Below are 14,794 nucleotides of genomic sequence, written 5' to 3' on the forward strand. Positions count from 1 at the left end.
GGATAGCCTATATAATCTATGTACCAATAATGGGGAAGGGAGGGCACAACAGGGGGACATGGACAGACATGTATAACCCAAATATGAAGTGAACTGAAAATTATTTCCACAGATATTGAACAAAATATCTACAAGATGGTGTCTGGTTAGATAGAAGGCAGAGACAGAGAGGAAAATGACCTTGTTCTGCACAGAGTGATTCATATGGATGAACCAGATGCCCCAAATTACCAGCTGCTAGGAGAACTGTATTGCAAATGTAGCTCAACCTCCAACGTATCAAATGCTGACTCAATCCTATTGGCAAAACAAGAAAACATGGACAAAATAAAGTCACCTTTCTGAACTTGACCATTTTACACCTAGTAAAATGTAGCAGCATACTGAGCAGGAGCTCCAGGTGTAATATATCAGTAGAGCTCTATTGTCACCACAGAAGCAAAGGATAATGTATTTTTGTAGTAGTTCTCCCACAAAATCAGGCGCACACTCCTTTGGCAGCCTGTGTGCATACGCATGCATGTGGGCATACCCACACTACGACAAGTTTCACAAATGCACTGCATTACATCCCTGCACTGCTCAACACTTCATATGAGGGAGTCAGCGCTACTCTGCCATGGTCTTTCTCTGGACATCAAGGGGATAAGATTATGCAGATTACATAGCTGGAAAAGCTCTGCTTCAATTTATGCAATAAAGAAGTTCTCTTCCAAGGAGCTTTAATCTGCAGGACTAACTTTCACTCTCCAAACAGAGCTCAAATTCCTGACCTTGGCACAGCATCAGAGGACTAGTTTTCACTCACATGGATTAACTGTCACTGAACAACTCATCCAAGAAAATTAGCACAACCACTCCTCTTCTTCAAAGCTAGTGTTCCCTCACCTATTTTCCCTTCTTCCTCCAATGAAGACATAATGTGCAATAGTGAGTACATAACGTGTAACAGCGACTTTAATTACCACCACATCAATTGGCAAGAGTGTTATCCTGAATAAAGACTGCCAATTTTATTAAGCGAACAAAGCAAGGCATAGCACTGTATAAAAGACACCTGCAAACGTGCTGCGCCACGTACCAGACACAGTTACGCACACTGCTATGTACCCTACCTCCTGAGAAAGGACATGCAGCAGCCCAGGAGGACTGCCTGGCACACAGAGCTACCTCACTTCCAGACTACAAGTAAGTGTGTGGTATTGACCACCTCCTATGGACAAATCTATATTCATGCTCTTATCTGCACATATTCACACAGTTTACATGCCAACAGAGAGGCCTATGGCCCATCCATAGTATTATCTTGGAGTTAAGCCCAATATATTTTGTTCTCCAACTGAGCAAATGACACTAAAGCTACTATTCATAAATTTGAAAGGTTTCAGGAGTGTAAACAAGGGTACTAGAGATGTTGGCCTATTTTGTGTTTTAACTAGGGCTGCTGCAATTTGTCATTTTGTAATCAATCTCACAGTATTTTTTTTTCCTTTTAAACCACAGGGGACTGCTTTGAAAAAATGTTTGTTTGTAAAACATGAAAAGACCTTTTCTGGTTGAAGAGAAAAGCTTGGAAGTGTGCATGGAACATAAATTCGAATTTTAAAAAATTAACAGTAAAGAGGGCTCCTTAAGCCCTCTCCTTCTTGTAGCTTCTATTTTTAAACTGAACTTCACAAATTCTTACAACTTCAGGATCTCCAACACTGACAATACTGTCCTGGATATTTACTATTATCCCTAACAAATGAATGAGCAAAGTACTTTTTGAGAAGCACTGTCCCAGATATTTTGACTATACCTGCATACTAGAGCTTTAATTTTTAACTTCTAGTTGTATGCAGTCTGTCTCTCCAGCCTTGAATTGGTCTCTGTCTCATTTAAATTTGGAAAAAAGCTTTGAAGAATAGCTAGAAACTCTGAAATAGAGCAGTTCTGCCCACTCTCCCACCAGCAATTTTCAAAGGGCTGCAGTTCAGTGACTTACCTAACTGCTCAAATGCAGGCTTCCCCCGTCCCTCCAGCTGCACACTCCCTCCTCTTGCCTTGCATCCAGCAATCATGGCCTCCAGGGACATCCCTTGGTTTATGTGACAGAAAAGAGGTGGGACAGCTTTCCCTCAGATCAGCTCAAACAGTCTTTGGATTTTACACATAGGACACAGGGTACTTGTACAACCAGGTGTGCAGAGCAGCCCAATTACCCTGGCTTAGGGGAAATATCAAATCACCACCAGGAGAGTTAGGGACCCAGTGCCCACACCCTTTCAAGGTATTTACACAGCTCAGGAAACTTCCCCTGGTAAAACCCAGTCCAGATCAATTAAAAAGAAAGCAGATGACAAAGTTGTTAAATGCTGCTATTGCAGCACACCTTCTTAATTTCGGGCACACTTCTGAAGCAAGTAGTAGCAATTAAAACACCAGCCTTTGTAATTACAGCAATAGAGCCTGTCTCTGCCCTCACACCTAGCTGTAACTGCTCTCACTTCTGGGGAGCTCTTCAGCAGCCACGCTCATCCACATCAATGCTCTTAGCTCTCCATCCAGTTTATTACTGTCCTCTACTACTGGGATATGCTCGAGCAGCATCTTGCCCTGATCAAGAATAAGGACTTTGGGACACTACTGCAATATCAAATCTCAACAGTAGCGTAACATGCCAAAGACTTTTTCAGATGAACCGAGACAGCTGTAAGAGGAAGGGCAGGAGCTGGGGAAAATTTTAGCCATCACACAATGAAATCTTCCCTGACTTTGTCCACTGAAGACAAAATGGTAACATGGTCTGATTAGGGCCCACAATCATTTCGGTGCCAACCTGATTTATCTACAGTGATTTCTATTCCTATACCAGCTGGTCTCTGCCACGGTATTTTTTAAACACACACGTTTTGCATTATTTTACACTTCTAGAGCAGCTGCAGTCATACACACTGGAAAATTCATAAACACCTGGTAAAGGTGCTTGTCCCTGTAAACATGGCAGGTGCCCAACATTCCACAGGTCCATTGCATCACACTGTCAGCCTGTGAAACATGCATGGCTTAGAGAAAGTAAGACCACAATTAAAGTCCAAATGTATCCAAAGATAATTCCTTTACATATTCAAGCCACAAGTACAACCCATGGGCTTGATTTGCTTCTTGTTCCCATCATTTGTGTCCTCCCTTTCCCAGGATTATTCCAGTGGGATTTAGATCAGGGCCTACAAGGGTATATAGAAGCAAAAACTCCATTTTAACCTAAGGAGAGATTAGAAACAATTTATCGTTTTCTTTGAAAGTATTTATACCACCTCTCCTGGGAAGGACTGCGCCAAACATAAGCAAGTAATATATGTGTCTTTCTGAGTGGGGTGTCTGAAATGGCAAGATAGCTGTGGAAACAAAGCAAAAGCTCTGGACTACTGCAAGTCTCATTAAACCTTGATTTAACTGGGGCCACAATTTTTAATCTGGATTTTATTACTACTAATAAGGAGAGCTGCTGAAGCATTCCTTATGTTTCTTTAACATTTTATCCAGCAGTCCCTGGAATGTATTCAATGTCAATTGGTATTTTTTCCCTGGGACAGACATCTATACTGGCAGCTTCTAGCACTAACACAACACATCAACTCACATAAAGGGGAAAAAAAGAAAATCACCATTTTCTAAAAATATCTGAATGAAAACAAAAGTGTTTCAAATGCTCTGGTGTTACCCTGCCTTCCTATCCTTGGCTCCATCTTTCTATTCTTGAGATAGCTTCTGATATTTGCATAACTGCCTGATTTATTAGTTTTTAAATAGGAGAAGTGGAAGACATTTCCTTGAATTATGCTGATGAAAAAAAACACAGCCTCATAAACGTTTTTGTTAGGAATCCATCCAAAGTCTACAAAGACCTAGTGAAAATATCAAGAAAAGGCCCAGTAAGTCAGCTGTGAATGAAAACAGAGTGGCGGGCAATGACATACTTTTTTCCCCATTTTCCAGAAGCTGCTTATTAAGTACAATTTTAAGATGGGGTGGAGACAAGCCACAGAAATTCCCAGGATGAGATAACACTGGTATCTGATTAAGAAGAAATGTAACATCAGTCAGACTCGTAAAAGATACCACTTCCGTGTGTACACAGGCACCAGCATTATGCAATGTGTTTGCCCCAGAGCATCCTGCCCACCTGCTCCCTTCCTGTTCATCTCTAACCTTCCTGAAGTTAGGACCATTTCTCCTGGCTCATTCAAAAGTTTCCACCTTTATCTCTTAGCCTGCCTAAAGACAGGACTGGCTAAACAAAGAATTCAGGAGTGGAAATGAGTGTATTTTGTGAGAGTACTCCAGAGAGCAGGATGACCAGCACACAAACCCAAACAGAGCAATGCTGGATGCTTTCACAGGGGAAACCTTCTGCATCCTTTCTTATGGCAGAAATTATCTTAGAGAGGAAAGAATGACCTCCAGAGGTAAGTCATCCTAAGAAAAAGATACTTTAAAGGTAAAGCTCAATATTTTTGTACTTTGTGTGCTAAATGCAAGCCCTTAGGGATTTTCTAAGTCTGTTTAGGTACCCTGCACACATTTGCTGGGTGAAGAACAGCATGTTTGGTAGAAAGCAAGTACAGAAACACACTGATATACTGCACAAGCACATTAAGTTTTTAAAACACTGAAATATAAAAGGCTAGAAAAGCAGGCATGAATGTGACTCCCCATATCCCTTAGGACAGCAGGAAGCTGGGAATGCTCCTTCAGCCCTCACACAGCCAGCAGCTCACTCCAGCTCCAGCACATTTCAGCAATTTATAACGCAGCAGCTGCTGCCAGGACCAATATGTGCAGAATCCCAACACATACAATAGTCTGTAAAAAAAGTGAAACCCACTGAGTTGCCCAAGAGTGCTTTGGCTGAAGTAATTAAAATGGCAAACCAGCACTTTTTAAAATTAATCCATTTCAAGTTGATCTGGCTTGGTTCCAACACCAATTAATAGCAATATTGAATTCTCGGGCAGCTAAATAGGCAGCTTCTGCCCACTGGACTTACATGTAATGACACTGTAAAATGCTAAAAAACCTGGCTCACTTACCCAGATACTGCACATGCCGTTTCCCCCAGACTGTTCAACACTCGCTCTTTGAAAGTTACATTCAAATTCATTTTGAGGGTGGTTTGGCAATAAGAACTGCAGCACACAATTCCTGTCCACCATACCACCCATAACTGTTATCATTCAGCTTTCTAGGCATGCATTCTTAGATATCTACAGAGACACTTTAAGGAGGGGTAGCAGCAAATGCCCTGCTACAAGAGAAACAAGCCAGCTCTCCCCTGCAAGACACTTCTGTTCATTTCCTTTCACATAAATACACCAGCTGTGCTGCCCCTTTGTGCAAAGTAGCAAACTACCCAAATTCACAGTACTAATATTCATCAACCTGCCACAAGTGCCTGCTGCCCTCACAAACAGTAACCCTGTGAGGAGCCAGCACCATTCCCTTCAGGCTTCCATGCACCTACCCAAGCCCCTGATCATGGCCAGTGTTACAGCACCTTCAACTTGACTGCTGTTGCTCCTCCACTGCCCAACAACTACTGTTATAGTTAAGCCACAGCCTTGCCTCCAGCAGTATGATTTTTGTATAGGTAAGAGCCATTGGGGTTACAAGAAAAACAGCACTGCAGTTTTAAACTCAGGCATCTCAGAGACAAAAATCAATAGGGAAGTTTGGAAGCAAAGAAAAATAAAGGATGCAATGTTGTATTTCGCTGAGTTACTGTACTTTGGACATAACAGAGGATTATTGGTAAGTAACATGGAAAACCATTGCTGAAAATTATTAATATATAAAACCTTGTGAACCTGAGAGCAAGGATGACTCTAGCAGCCTTTTAAATCAACTTAATGTCTCACTTTCCAAGTATCAACTTCTGATCATTTCTTCTCACTACTGTATTCAGTGCTCAAGGCCACTTTCCCATTGCATCTTTCCTATATCTTGCTTCAGGACAGGACAAATCACTGGAACAGGGGCCAGCAGCATATAAAGGATGCTTCGGGGACCTGCTCTTATTTTTATACATTTATACTAGTAATTATACTGGTAATTAATCTTTTGCTAAGCTGTGGATGGCTGAAGTTTTGTTGCAAGGAAACCATGCTCTGTTTAATAAAATAAGAACAACCAAATGCCATGATTTGTAGGAAGTAACTTTTTCCCTTTAGCTTTTTTATTACTGGCAAAGTGTCAGCAGATTATTAAAGTGCAAAGAGCACCAAGTATGATAAATAACCTCATGCTGCCACATACCAGACCAAAACGCTCCCTCCTCTCTGTCCGGACACATACCTTAGTTTTCCAAAACAGCTCTGATTTATAAAGAATTATAGATAACCAGAGTCTGAATGCCAAGTGCAATACCATGGGTGAAGAGAGCTTGCTCAATTCCTGGAAGCCTGAAAAAGGGGGGAAGGAACCAAAAAATCATGAGCCAGAATGCAGTCCTACTTCTGTACGTGGCAGCTGCAAGATCGCTGCTGGCATAACACATGCCATCTTTATCTTTACCTGAAATACAGCATCATGAAAAATTGGAACGAACCCAGCAAAAAACCACAAGGCTGTCTCCAGGTCTTAAATCAACTACAATGAGATATTTAAGGTGTTCAACCTACTTAACTAATCAAAGACACTTAAAGCATCACCTGATCATAGACTGCAATTACTTAGAGGGAAAAGATGTCAAAAAGCTGGAAAAGTGAGGCTAGAAAAAAAGCCAGATCAGACAGAAAGTACACATCTTTTATTGTAAATATATCTACCCTTTGCACACATTGCTGATGAGCACAAAAGAGTCACTAACAAAAATTAAAATGCACTGCATGCCTAAGATACATGCTGTAATTCAACCAGAAGCTACCAGACATGAGGTAAGAATCCCAGGCTAAAATCCTGTGGCTTGCAGATGCAAAGTCAAATGAGATAAATAGGATGATATTTCTGGCTTTAAATTCCCGGATGCAAAGAAAACCTGAATCATCCAAAAAGCAAACTCCAGACTACCTACCTGAGCCCACTTACTTACCTGATAAGCACCTTACAAGGTCACCATCTCAGGTGTTGCGGAGTCTTTCTCCCGGCTGCCCGAGTGGTATACCTCACTGCACAGTAAGCCAGCAGCAGGGCAGGCTGCAACAGGTGGCTTGTGTTGCTTGTTAAATATTTCTAGCCCCTAAACACTGTATTTATTCTCCACTTAATTCTTCTAAGGTCCATTTCCAAATCAGCCTGAAGAAATAATTATTTTATTGAAGTCAATAAAGCAAACCTTTTTATTATTTCATATGCTGCTTCATTTTCTGGTACTCAAAACTAAAAGGTACATATATCTACAGTACTGGGAGTCTCATCTGTAGCTCACCTAAGATAGACTCACTGAGCCAACAGCTTAAAGCACAGTAGGACTGCCCATTAAAAGTGCTACGGTGTAATTCAAGGCTTCCTGCGGGCACTGTCTATGTGTGTAGCTCAGCTCATTTTCAAAACATTAAGAGCTACATTATTTAACTCACCCTTTAATTTTGACATTAAATGAAAGCAAAGAGCATGACAAAAAACTGGCAGTGGAAAAAAAAAAAAGATAGGCCTGAAGATTTCCCACTAGCTTTATCCAGAGAGTAAACAGGCATGCTCCAGCTGGGACAGGGCAGGTAGACAAAGCCAAATAACCCAGAGAAGAGATCAGACCCTCTCCCTGTGCTCCTGAGAGTCTTGTAGGCCAGCAGCACAGGAAAATAAATAAAAACCCAGCCCCAAAACTTACTTTCTGTTCATTATTTTTCCGGTGCAGACAGAGGCACAGGGGTACAAGCAATCTCCCCACAGCTACACAAGGCCTGCGATGGAAGCAGGAAATAACACTGATCTCCTGAATCCAAAGCCAAATGCCTTAACCACAAAATTATCCTACTTTTATTGCCTCAAGCAGTCTGAATCCAGAAGTACCAAATTACTAGGGGAGGGGAGGAGAGAGAGAAGAAAACAGAACACTTATCGGGAACATTACTGACCCACCTAGAAGCAGACACTGCTTATGTTGGTGTAAGTCTCCCATATTGCAGTCCAAGGAATTTGGACAAGGTATGAAGTTCTAGTGCTCAAAATACTCAGGTTTCTGAAGTTCAAGTGAGGTTGATACAAACCCTCTATTTAATCAAGCAAAAAGCCCCATATTGCTTAATGCTTTTTAGGCAGGGGACTGGAATGCTCAAGAGATTCTGTAATTCACACACTGCCTTTCCCCAGGGATTCACATCCAGCCCAGATCACAAGTGTCAAGTACAATCACGCACACTCTTGATAGGCTTTAAGAGCTAAGAGAACAGCCCCACTACAATTCCCAGAAGACAGATGCTCGTATAGGACAAGTCCCTGTGGGTCAGCTTGGCAGCGGTCCTAGCAAGACAGCAAGAGAAGCCAGTGGAGGGAATCTGCAGAGAAGTTGTGTCTTGGACCCCAGGGTACAGAGGTGAATAAATGAGGGAAAACACTTCGGTCTCCCCTTGACAGTTTCAACTTCTGAAGACCCACTGAAATCCTGTCCCAGATAAATCACTTTCATCCACATGGAAAGTCATGGTGTGCTTAGAGCAAGTCCACATTAAAGGCATAAAGATGCCATTCTCATTTGCACCAAACATGCCAAAACAAAGAGCTGGTGAGTTTTCGCATAGGATACACAGCTCTGCACACCTTGTGATTTGCTCAGGCACTCAAACAATGGAGCCAGAGGAAAGCAACCGTCTGCACAAGCTGCTCGCAGCTCCAGCCAGGGAAGAGCAGCAGAGGCAGGTGCCAGTGGATGGCACAGTGAGCTGGTGGTGCACCCACTCAACCAGCCCAGCCAGCCCACAAACCTGAGCAGTTGCAACTTGCCTCAAGCAGAAAACAGCAACAAACTACACCTTGCTGTGCAGCATGGACAAAGCACAGCACAGAGGGAGCAGAGCCTCTGGGGAGCCATGCTGCAATCCAGTGCCTTCAGAACTGACTCCTGCAATACCATTTTCCATGCAGCGCCTCTGCTTAGGTAGCTCCAGGCTTGGCTTGAAGGTGCAGTCTGCTTCTTCACTCTATTTCCACAGCCATTTTCACTTGGAGTCCCTGCTGTTTCCTTTCAAAAACTGCTGCGTCCCTGAGGTGCAAAGGGCAGAAAGCTCTTCTAGCAAAACCTGGGAGTCAGCAACAGAGAGGGGAAACTAAATTATTAAGGACCACATTGATGCAGATTTTCTTTCTGTTTAGGGCAAAACCTAAATATTTTCTTTCTTCTCCCATCATGGCTATGGTAATAATGCACAACTATTCATTATCCTCATCTTAACTAGAAAAATTCCTTTCAATTTAGCACTTAATATAATTATGGCAAATTAAATAGTGTCTAGAAAAAAGTCTTACTTTTCAGAGCTATTATCTTACCTCTATGAAACTCTATTAGTTAAGTGAATCTAGGTATTAAACAATAAGAGTTCACATCTATTCAGCGAGCAGAAAAGTGATAGGTTCAGCTGAAAATTGTTCAAATTCTATTTCCAAATTCAATACCACATCTCCAAGGTAAAACAGGAGAATCTCATTAGCGATAGCACAATGTCCCTTTCGCGTTGCAGAGACAGTATTCCCTCTTCCCTTTCATTCACCTCGATGAAGTTTCCCTTTTTTATATGAGGAAAAATTTGCATTTTGCAAAATAACAAGGCAAATGATTGCCTTTGTGTGCTTTCAGCAAAAGTTCTCTTCGGCTTGCAATGTATTGTTAATGTGATTTCTCAGACACACACACAGGACAAAAAGCGCTAGGCTATTGTGAAGTCAATGGGAAAACACACAGACATCAAGAGGTTCAGTGTGTCAAATACAACAGAGGAGATCCAACTACAGAGGCCAGGAAGAAATTAGGTAAGAAGCTATGTGCATTTACATGCCACCTAATAAATATATGGTGATACATGGTAAAAGCTTGGAAGTTCCAGTTCTGCAAACTGACTCACACAAACAAGTCCCTATTTAAAGCAATCCCATTGCAGCCAAAGTGTTTTCGTTTGTGAGGGCCAAGGGCAGACAGATTTGTTGCCTATTGACATCTGTACCATGGAAGGATGTGAAAAAAACAAACAGAAAAGAAAATCTTTTCTAGAAGGTCAGTCTGTTTAAAGCAATTAATTTTTACACTGCTACTCAGCAAAAAAAAAAAGACAAAGCATCTACAAGAGATGCTCTTCATAAATGGTCATTCTATGTTCTCATGAATAAGTCAAACGCTGGCTTGGTAATACCCGAAGCATCAGAAGCATTATTTTTAACACAATGTAAGCATAGCAGCCATTAGGAATAAAATATTAAGCAGGCAATATCTTTATTATGTTGTTCTACAACTGGGAGAACATTAGCAATAATTAGCAGCCAGCACTAGAACTGTTTTCTGTTAACTATGCATCTTCTGGATAACAGGAAGGCTTATATTAACTCAGTGATGTCAGTTGACGACAGCTTTATAGCAGAGAGCAGCATATTGTGCATTTCCGGGAAAAGGAATCTTTAGTACTATAGGGATTATTGTGGTTAAATTGCTTCTGAGTCAGTCATTGCTCAATATTTCTCACTTGGTCTCTACCTACCTTTTATTTCCTCATGAGGATGCACCTGTTCGGAGAAGAGAATAAAACTGGCACTGTTGCACCCGCTCTCTTAGACGAGTTATTCAGTATCTTGCTTACACAATGGGATTATTGTTATTTACATTACAGAACAGCCCAGCAGAAGCCAAGGCCACATTGCACTAGACATTGTAGGAACTTACGATAAAAGATAGATCTCGATACCAAGGAACGTGTAATCCAGGCAGATATAAGAGAAGGTGAAAAAGGCATGGGAAGCTGATGCTAACACACCCTGGCCACAGACCTTCTCGGGGCACTCGGGAACCCTACACCACACTTCTCAGATACACCCATGGCTAGAGGATCCTCCCAGCTTCTTTGCACACCTCACCCTCTTGGAAAAGAGAGCTTTCAGCACCTACACTGAGGGTTTCCACAAGCTAGAACTTGAATACCAGCTTGGAAAAAACTGGGTTAGATGCCCGACAGTCTGGGCTTGGTTTACACAGCCTCCAGCCCTGTCCACAACTAGAGCTCCCCAAATCTACTGCAATGCATAAATGTATGAATAAGCGAGTGCAGGTATGCCAATGTGCCTCCCGTGACCTGGAGTCCAGAAAGAAATTTAGGTGGTAACAGCAGAGTCATTACAGGCCTGGGTGGATCACCAGTCAAAAAAACATGGGGCCTGGTTTGCATCCACTGAACCTGATTAAAGCAAACAAACAAAAAAATTCCATTTATATCCTTTCTTTTCAGATTACATCTCCTCTTCAGAGAGGAATGTTAAAGGCAGAGCAAGACAAGGAGGTTGGGCCAAATTAACCTCCATTAAAATGGAAAGAAGAAAATTTTAAACCAAGTTAAAAATGCAAAGGCTGTGTATTTCATGCCTAACACACCTGTGTCCTGCTCTAGATTGACAATAACAAAGAGCTCCACGGAAGGCAGCTTAAATTACTGCCTTGCCCACTAGTGCTGTAGTTTGTATGGTGCGTTCAATATTCACAGAAAGCCTTCATAATCCAAAAATAAAGATTTACAACTTTATGGAAAAAAGGTATATTGCTCAGACCTGAACTGGACCCACATTTGAAAGAAAAGGTCATGAAATGATCTGCAAATCCAGATTTCTTTCCTTAGTAAGGTAAGAAGGAAAAAAATTATTCACTGTATCAGCAACTGTCAGGCTTGCAGCTTTGCACGAGGTTCTTTTCAAAGCAACACAGCAAGAAAAGGCAGAAAGATTCATCTTATAAAGTAGAAATCTCATCTATTTGTATCCATGCCAGGAACTTACCAGAATAATCTCCCCAGCCCCAGCATTAATTCCACTGACAATTTCACATTCACCTTCCAGGGATTTTACAGATGAGCCAGCAGCAGCTCCCTAAGTGAACTGTGCAATGTTTGATAAAAAGTGTCAAAAAGCATCAGTCATCTCCCACTACTACATAAAAGTGATTATCTCCTGATGCTGAAAGTCATACCAAAAAGAAAAATATAAGTTGTTCTTTTCATTCTGCCAAGATTACCAATGGTAAGTTACCTGTTCTATGCAATGCAGCAGACTTCCTTTCCTTACTAGGACATGGCAATTTTTTGCTGTGATGAGAGAATTCCCTGTCATAGTCTGAGAAAAGAGCAAAGCAATTGAATAGTGCAACGCTAGGGTAGGCTTTGCACTCTTAAGTGGCATCAAACAACCCAGGTAACAAAAGCCAAACTGTCCCTGCAGCACTGAAGGTGGGAAGGAGCAACAACACACAAGCAGTTACCTGGAACAAACTTCATTAACATAGAAATTGAAGTGCCTTTTAGAGCAATCTCATGTTTTTGCAGTGAGAAAACTGAAGGAGAGCTAGCAGGACACTGCTTTTGTGCTCAAAGTGCTGGCTAGGATGCAGAAGGACGAAGTTCACATTCAAGCTTTCCACTCAACACAAAACATTTCATCACTCAATGCCTCTCCTCTGCATCTTATACAGGTAAGCAGCAAGTCTGCTTTTATCTTAGCCTCTGCTGATCAATTTCGACAGTATACCCTTTGGGACTCTGCTACAGTAACATCCCATTTTGGGAATATACACAAAATAGCTATTACATTATTCCTTGGGGGTACAATTTCACATTGATTGGTTCACTGGCAGATTAGACAGGATGAAGCAGGCAGACTCAGTGTTGGGTTCCCCTCCCTCCCTGCCAAGGATAGCTGCACATGTGCCAGTTTATTAAGGATGTGTATTTCTCTTTTGCCTTTAGTTGATTAAATTTACACTGATACTATAATCATGCAAATGGTAACTGGGTTGCCCACACACTCAAATTCACACAGCCCTACAGCCAATTCCCAAGAAGTCAAACTTTGGTGTGGAGTTTAACAAAACACATCCAAAAAAAAAAAAAACTATCACCAAGAAGGCTGCCAGCATGATAAGGTTATTGATATTGGCCCATAGCACAGACCTCAATGACATTTCAGAAAGGAAGCCTAGGTGTACACCTAGCCATTTATTAAACAAGGAGGAGAAAAGAACCTTTTTATTCTAGAGTTTGATTTACACATCTATAAATCCTTCAATCCAAAAGGAGCGTAAGGGAAATAACGGCACAACTTCAACTGTAGCTCTACAAACACAACACAGAACTATCTGAGACTAGAGCACAAGGGTTATGCCCATGTTTTTTATCCAGGTCGCAAGAAAAAACAAAACAAAACCAAAAACCCACCAACACACAAGCAGCTGGACTATTCTAACCTTAAAAAAAAAATTCCACTCTTCATATCACCCTCCTTTTGTGATGGGCAGGAACCATTTAAGGGTGACTCTTACTAGCCTGCTGTCAGCTGCTTCCTATTTTGCAGAATATTTCCCTTTAATCCCTTGATCTTTTTGTATTATATAGATGCATAAACATTACCTAGAGCCTGATGCAAGGACAACACCCCTACACCTTGAAACCGTATTCCAGTAATTCAGAAATATGGAAATTATTGAAGCAGTCTTGGCTTTTGAGTCCCTCAGTCATAAAATAATCTGGGTCAGGAGGCATTATTTTGGGAAGTTTTTGCTATTTACTGGCTTACCTAGTCTCACATTCCAATCTTGGGAGAAAGCAGCCGTGAATTCATTTTTCTCCCACCACCTCCAGAGTAGTGATGGACAGGAGCATTTTAACAAGAAATCTCAGAGCTGCTACTATTTGAAAGCTGGCTTAAAACATGCATTATGCTAAAATGTGTGTGTCCTATTAATATCACAGCAAAAGCACATGGCCAGTAAATTTTGCAGGCAGGGAGACTGCTCCTAAAGAGTAACCCATCACCACCGGGGGAGAGACATGAAGAAGGCAGGCAGGTACAATGAGAAGATGAGATTGCAAAACCAGGACAGCGTGTGACAGATGCAGAGAGTACCACTTGGGATTCGGGACAAAGCCCTCAGCAGCTCATCCTCTGGAACAATAAAGCAGCAGGCAGGAAAGTCTGGGCAGGATGTATGCTGCTCCTTAGCCCTCCACAGAGGCTCACCAGCTGCTTATCAAAAGGGTGTTTTTCAGGATGGTTGTCTCCTTCCTCCCTCATGGCCAGAAAGAGCCACAGTGGTGGGGAGGGGCTGGGATGAGGGCAGAACCGGTGATTTAGACACAGCCCTGTACAATTAAATGCACCACAACCACACTGCTCCACAAAGAGGACTGTAAGCTCCATACACAGCAGCACCTGGGAGGAGTTTGCTCAGTCTCAGAAGCTTGGTGCTCAGGAAAACACAGCACAAACACCAGCAATGACAGGCGCCTGCGCAAGCACTAAGCAAGCCCAGCCCCACAGAGACAGGCTGGCATAACAGATCACTGTCATTCTTGCCCAAACCCACTTGTATTTGGCATTTGGATTGTCTGTTCTCATTCCCTGAGCTGCTGCTTCTGTCTCCTTTACCTTAGTAACCACAGCAGGCATGCACAAACACCTACGACGTGCTGCTAGAGACATCTCATATTGAAGAGTGGAATCGTGAGGAACAGCATTTCTGGCTGAGAAAACACTGTGCTGTTAATGCTCCAAAGGCAAGGAGGTCAGCAGAAGAAACACTTAATGCAGCTTTTTCCCCAAATAAATCCCCCAGGAGATCAAACAGCACAAATCT

At 42.0% G+C, this 14,794-nt stretch overlaps 1 protein-coding gene across 5 annotated transcripts in view; it reads right to left on the reverse strand.

Moving 5' to 3' along the window:
• Positions 1 to 14,794, reverse strand: part of OSBPL5 (oxysterol binding protein like 5) — a 141,323-nt gene that overhangs the window by 123,629 nt on the left and 2,900 nt on the right. For 2 of the 5 annotated variants that reach the window (XM_064452540.1, XM_064452533.1), the window contains exon 2: positions 9,050 to 9,218. The exons of the other annotated variants lie outside the window; for them this stretch is intronic. In XM_064452540.1, the coding sequence (XP_064308610.1) occupies positions 9,050 to 9,052 (3 nt within the window). In that variant the 5' untranslated portion in view covers positions 9,053 to 9,218. The remainder of the gene's footprint in view (positions 1 to 9,049; positions 9,219 to 14,794) is intronic. 5 annotated transcript variants of the gene reach the window in all.

This window comes from Phalacrocorax carbo, chromosome 5 (genome assembly GCF_963921805.1).
Source record: "Phalacrocorax carbo chromosome 5, bPhaCar2.1, whole genome shotgun sequence".
In the NCBI taxonomy this organism is placed as follows: Eukaryota; Metazoa; Chordata; class Aves; order Suliformes; family Phalacrocoracidae; genus Phalacrocorax; species Phalacrocorax carbo.